We start from the raw sequence: 6,774 nt of genomic DNA, 5'->3' as shown, positions 1-6,774 counted from the left end.
AGTAAATAAAATGTCTAATTATGGTAAATAAATGCCATCTATCGGAGTTGTATGTTTGTCTACTATCATTTCAAAAACTTCTTTAAGTTACACCATACACAAAACCTAACAGGAAGTATTTCTAAAGGAAATTGCCCAAGAAATTCTTCCTCAGCTCTCTTTCGGTTCTAAATTGGTCAACAATAAAAGTTATTCATTAATCTTAGGTGCTGGCTAGGGTGTGGTACTAAAAAAAGGAACTGAAAGTCTCCATAAAGTCGCCCCAATTTGTGTAAGTGAGCTCTTCAGAGAAGTCCCATGTTTCTGAGTAGCAAGTTTTGAAAAAAATTGGTAGGACAGGCTCTGGAGCTATAAATCCCATTAGGAAACCTTACAAAGCACAAAGACAGACGCATGTGGCTTACCAATATTTCTGACTTTCTGCTGGGCTGAAAATTGCTTGTTTTGTGGAAAAGCAAAACTCCACAGCAAGCATCTAAAATGAAGAAACCCCGAACTTTTGAGGAGCAAACGGAATGTATCGTGGACACTTTACTCAAAGACTTCTTAGGCACCACGCTGCTGGTTGCTGACCGGAGCCTACGTTGTGTAGATGAAACAGATTCAGGTAAGGCTCCTGGCATGAGGTCGTGATGGCAGGTCAATAAGAGAAGCTGAGTATGCTTTTTTATTTTGTCTTCACTTCCAAAATGCGAACTAAGCTTTCAGCAATACCTGAACATCAGTAGCCTCCATGAAGGGAAAGATGTTCTCAGGGAAGGGAGATCTTCTGACTATGGGGTTGACAGAATATTGAAGCTGTTCTTGGAAGAGAATGATGCCAAGATTGTTTAAAAGTCTAGAGAATGTTCTCTAACACCCAGATTCCTGGGACTTGCCATCCCCTCAAACTCTGTAACAAACGTAAATGTATTCTCTCCCTCTTAGGAGAGGCTTGCTCTTTTGATGTGGCCATCATTGCTGGTCGCCTTCGGATGTTGGGGGACCAGTTCAATGGAGAATTGGAAGCTTCTGCCAAAAATGTCATTGCAGAAACCATTCGGGGACAGGTAAAGTTGCTGCAGTTTTTCTATTCCAAATACTCTTTTCTTACTATTCTTATACAACTGTAACTAGAAATGTCCTTTGAAAGATTTGGGGGCTTATGTTCATCCAAGGAGACACAGCAGGAGCTCTCCAGTTGCTAGTTATTCAGGAGCTAATCACAGGTCCAAATGGTATTGAGAAGAGAATCTTCTGGGTGGTCAGCCTTCAGACTGTTCCCATTTGTTTTCCAGCAGAGCGGAGCATACATGGCATAGAGCACATCTGTAGCACTTTGTTCTAGGTAAAGCACTTTATTCTTTTATGTACCTGTTGTAATATTTATTTGGCTGGGAGTGGGCATCTCCCTCTCCCCCCAACAAGGTCCAGCAGTGAAATTATCTACATAATTTCAGAACGACAGGCAGACAAGGCAGTCGACAAGTCTGCTGGGGTGAGGGGTAAGTACCTACAGCAACCATCTAGGGCATATCTGGATTTTCATCAGAATGCTGATTACTGGCAGAAGCACTTGGATTCTGTATTGCTTGTAAAGACCATAGACGATGTCGTGTTCTAGAAGATATTTCTGACTAATGTCAACAATGGCGAGTACTATGAACTTATCACTTAATACGTGCCAGGCAGTATTCCAAACACTTTGCACTTATTATCTCATTTAGACCTTCCACCCCTCCCTGGGGTGTTATAGAAACTGTTATTCATCTGTGCATGTAGTGCTATGGGAGCAAACATCTAACCCTTTTGTTCACTGCGGTATCCACACAATTCATAGTAGTACCTCCTATATGAGAGACCCTCCACAAATACTTTCTGACTGGATATCCATGTAAACAGATAAGGAAACTGAGGAAGAGGGAAACAAGAAATTAGGTTACTCAGAGAGTATTGAAGTTAGGATTTGAACCCAGACTGATTCCAGAATCCTACTCTTCACCATTATGCTTTATTCTGGATGGTGCACCTATTTAGGCAGAACTGTATTATCACTCTTAATTGCTTGCACTAAAGTTTTCCTAGGTAGCAGAAAGCTGAATTTACTTTTATTTTTTAATTAAAAAAAGTTTTTTGAAACAGTTCTAAATTTATAGGAAAGTTGTATATATTGTACAAAGAATTTCCCTCTTGAATCATCTGAGAGTGGGTAGCTGATAGGATGTTCCATCATCTCCTAATACTTGCACATTTCCTTTCAAACAAGGCCATTCTTTTATATAACCACAGTCTAGGCATCAAAACCAGGAAATCAGCACTGACACATTATCATCTTGTCCTCAGATCCCATTCAAGATTTGCCAATTGTCCCAGTGATGTCATTTAACAACAAAAAGATCTAAGCCAGGGTGCCTGGGTGGCTCAGTTGGCTAAGCATCTGCCTTTGGGTCCCCTGCTCAGCAGGAAGCCTGGTTCTCCTGCTTCCTCTGCCTGCCTCTCCCCCTGCTTGTGCTCACCCGTTCTCTCTCTCTGTCAAATAAATAAATAAAATTTAAAAAAAAATCTAGGCCAGAATCATATCCTGCATTTAGTTGTCATGTCTCTTTAGTCTCCTTCAATCTGGAACTGTTCCTCAGTCTTGCCTTGATTTTTCATGACCTTAACACTTGAAGATTATGGGTCAGTTATTTTGTAACCTTGGATTTGTTCCATGTTTCCTCCTGATTAGATTCAGGGTATGTACTTTTGGTAGGAAGATCACAGAAGGGTTGCTGTGTTCTTTTCATTGCACCTATTAAGTGGCACAAATTTCAATCTGTCCCATTACTGATGTTAACTTCAATCACTTAAGGATAGGGTCTGCAAGGCTTCTCCACTGTAGTTAATATCCTTGGTTAATATAGTCAAGTATTGTGGAGGGAGGTACGTTGAAACCATGTATCTCATCAACATTTCAATCTATTAATTTATTTTTTACATCAACATGGACTCATTAATTCCTCCTTTATTCAAAGGTTAAAATCTCTTACTATCACTATTTATTTGGATGCTCAAATTGTCCCAGTTTTGACCAGTGGGAGTCCTCTCCATCTGGTCTTTTTGGCATGCCCCTGTCATTCTGTGGGTACTTCCTTGATTTCTGACAGATCTCTTTGTATTTTCTAAGCCCCACCCTGAAATCAGCCACTCTCCAGGGACCTTTGGTTTCTTTTAATGAAGAATGATATTTGGAAACCAAGATCTGGGTTCTCATGTAGATGTCTTTCTCAGCATGTTTGACTCTGACAGCCCACTCTGACTAACATGGGTCCCCCTACAACACTACGCTAGATCTTGCTTGGCCCATCTAATGACTTTTGGATCAGTTTTTGGGGAGAGGACAGAGGAAGAGGAAAAACAAGTCTTTTTTTTTTTAACTTTAGAATTTCCAAGATGTCAGTCATTCAAATAATACCTTCACCACTCAACCAGCTGTGCTATCACATACTTAATATTTTTCTTTCAAATCATTTTGTTTTTCTTTCAACCATTTTGCTCATCCTCAGTAATAATGTCCAAAATCATGGGATGTGGTGGGTTATGTTTTCTCTATACATGTTACAATAAACAACAAAATAATAAAATAATAGACATTTGTCCATCTACTCCTTAAGATTACCCCAGATACAATCAGTTGTGCATCTGCCATTCTCTAGGAAACTCTTGCTTTACTGGACTCCTGCCCCTGCAGCCTCTTCTGCTTATTTATCGATACTTCACTGATAAACTATGTCTCTCCCCAGGCAGGAGCTGTACTTCGGGACACAGTAAAATCTCTCAGCCAGGCCTGGTGTGCTCAGGATTCCAGCTTAGCTTATGAGAGAGCCTTTCTGGCAGTGTCAGTGAAGCTTCTTGAATATGTGGCCCGCATGGCTCCTGAAATGGCAAGACAGATGGCTGCCCCCATGACAAACATGATCAATGGGAACAATGCCATCCGGGAGTTTGTCCAGGGACAGGGAGGTTGGGTAAGTATGTTGGAGCCCCTGGCTTTAATAGGCATTTGCATTGTTTTTGTACTAATACCTGGGACTCCCAATTCCAGATTCTTTCTGTAAGTTGGAAACCAAGTAGAAAAACGGACCTCCTTATTTTGCCTGCAAATGGCAGGTTTTTGTTTTTGTTTTTGTGTGTGTGCCATGGAAATGGCAGCAGAAGCTCAAGATTATAGATGTTGGACTCCAGAAACATTTGCCTAAAGTTTTAGTTGACTACTAACAGTGTAGAGCTAAATTCCGCTTCCCAGATATAACAGCCTAGGAAGTATACTGGTGATAGTGTACTAGGCTCAGCCTGGCTTCAGAAATTCAGAATCATCCCCTGTTGTCTAACCAAAAACAATGTCATCTGCTGCAGTAATAATATAGGAGAATAACTAAGCCCATGTCTTACTAATCATTAGAATATCTGCTCTCATAGAGCATTCCTCTTCATGTCCAGCATCAGCAGAAGCCTTAGTAAGAGCTGCATTCCTGGGAGGTACCTGTAAGTAATTTGTGGTTTCTTGAGGAAGCTCCCTGTAGGAAGATGATCCCTTTGACCGAAAGATATTCATTGTCCTTCCTAGGAAAATCTGGAGAGCTGAAGAAGAGGTGGCACTGTTTACCAGCCTAAACATCACTGCTACTTTGATCGGGCGATTGATTTCTGGCAATTAAAACAGATGACCAAATGCAAAGCTACCTTCTTTTGGACTTAGCTGAATAATTTCTTCTCTACTGATGATGCTAAAGTTAGGAGCAGCCCTCGGAGGTCTACAGAGATTTTGTACTTTCTGCCTTTATGTGAGTTTTAATGAGGTTCCATTTAAGCAAATACCTCCAGATACAAAGTAATGGCTTGTTAGGAGTGGAATTCCAGGTGACAGAGCAGGACTTCGCTGGAGATAGTTTGGAAAAGGGAGCACGTGATAAACTATTCATTCAGATTTGGCCCTGTCCTTTGGTAAGGATTTGTCTACTCATTTTGCAGTCTAAAGATCTTCTGGGAGATTTTGGTTGGAACCATGTCATTTTAAGTTGATAATTTTCTTTTAAATCCCTAGCCTAAGTTTTGTGTTAATTTCACCAAAGCAGAATTATTTTATGAATTTTTAGGTTGAAAGCAAAAAAATGGCAGTTTCCTCATCTGCCTTTCTACTAAAAAGGCCGACAAAAGATGAAACAGTATATTTTTACTGCCACAGGATGCAGGAAGTGCTGGCCCACATCTAGGACAGTTGGGGCCATCCCAGCTTAGATGAAACTAGCTGTATACCACAGTATTTTTCAAACCGAAAACTGGTTTACATACCCCTGGTGGACCTTATAAATTGCTGATTTCCAGGCCCCGTTCCTAGAGATTCTGATTCTGTAGGGGTGGGCGGAGACCTAGGATCCTACCTTTTTGAAAACCAGTTCCACAGGGGATTCTTTTGTACATACAGAATTTGAGAGCCATTACTTTAGAGCAGGGCTTGGCCAAATACTGCCCACTACTTTTTTTGCAGATAGGTTTATTGGCATGCAACTACACTCGCTTGTTTCTAGATTGTCTATGGCTGTTTTAGCACTGCAATGGCAGAGTCGAGGAGTCACAGCAGATACCTTATGGCTTGTAAAATATATTTAATATCTGGCCCTTATGGGAACATGTGTAGCTTTAAAGCTAGGTGAACATTTCTCCTTGAATTATTTAAGTTCGGTTGCAATCCTGATCACTCATGCCAAACACAACTGTATGTAGGATAACTCATTTTTATTTTTATTATTTTTTTTTAGAATTTAGTCTGAGAGTGTTTGTTAGTTCCTGCATAGTAAACACTTTCTCTAGGACTCTGAATCATAGAGCTCCGAGACTCCTAGGTAGTCAGTCATTAGAGGGTATACATTTTCCTGGCCCTACCATAGGTGACTGGTAGTGACTGGAAGCATATGATATCTACGGTATGTGTATCTTGTAATAGTCCTTAATAATCTTATAGGTGAGTAGGCAATCCTCAAGTAGAGACTCTTATATTCATAAGTCCCAAGACTAGACTACCTACCTGATTGTCAAGAAAAAAAAGCATTGCTATATCTATTTTTGAAGAGCAGCATTAATGGCTTGGTTACAGTTTGGCTCAAGTGTAACCACATCCCCTCCCTTCAGCCAGCCAGCTATCTGCTTCCCCAAATGCATAGAAACAAGGATGTAGGTAGCATTGCTACTATATTTTGACTTTTTCAAGTTATGCTCTTTCCTCTATTCATAGATAAATCAAAACAGGTTAGTAATCCCAAATGAGATTCCATGTCTCTATTAATAGAAATTAGCTTGTTTTGCTACCAAGTTAAGACACTCAATATATTCCTTTGTCCTTTGCATTACTATAAATTCAACATGGTGGGTTTTGTGGTATTTGACTTCTTCGGCGATATCACTATTTTCACTTTGACCAATGCTGTTTTGTTCATGAAATAAAATTGTGTCTACATATTTGAACTAATTCTCAGCAAGTGCAGTCTCAATTGAATGACAGAGAAACAGAACAAATTGGTAGTTGCCAGGGGCAGGGCGTGTGAGGTGGGGGGAGAGAGATGAAAGTGGGCAAAGGGTATAAACTTCGAGTTACAAGATGAGAAAGGTCTAGGGATGTAATATACAGCATGGTGACTATAGTTAATAATACTATATCATATATTGAAAAGTTGTTAAAAGAGTAGATTTTTAAGGAACTCACCACACACACACACACACACACACACACACACACGCTCTTTCTTTCTTTCTTTCTTT

General features: G+C 40.1%; 1 protein-coding gene across 1 annotated transcript; it reads left to right on the top strand.

Annotated features, from left to right (window-relative positions):
* Positions 1-298: 298 nt before the first annotated feature.
* BCL2L15 (BCL2 like 15) lies at positions 299-6,428 on the top strand. The gene is made up of 4 exons (XM_055312584.1): positions 299-607; positions 928-1,049; positions 3,762-3,986; positions 4,586-6,428. Exons 1-4 carry the CDS (start codon positions 481-483, stop codon positions 4,601-4,603), a joined length of 492 nt encoding a protein of 163 aa, XP_055168559.1. The 5' UTR covers positions 299-480; the 3' UTR covers positions 4,604-6,428.
* The last annotated feature ends 346 nt before the right edge of the window (positions 6,429-6,774 follow it).

Source organism: Nyctereutes procyonoides, unplaced genomic scaffold, assembly GCF_905146905.1.
Source record: "Nyctereutes procyonoides isolate TBG_1078 unplaced genomic scaffold, NYPRO_anot_genome, whole genome shotgun sequence".
In the NCBI taxonomy this organism is placed as follows: domain Eukaryota; kingdom Metazoa; phylum Chordata; class Mammalia; order Carnivora; family Canidae; genus Nyctereutes; species Nyctereutes procyonoides.
This window is presented reverse-complemented; position numbering and strand designations above follow the sequence as displayed.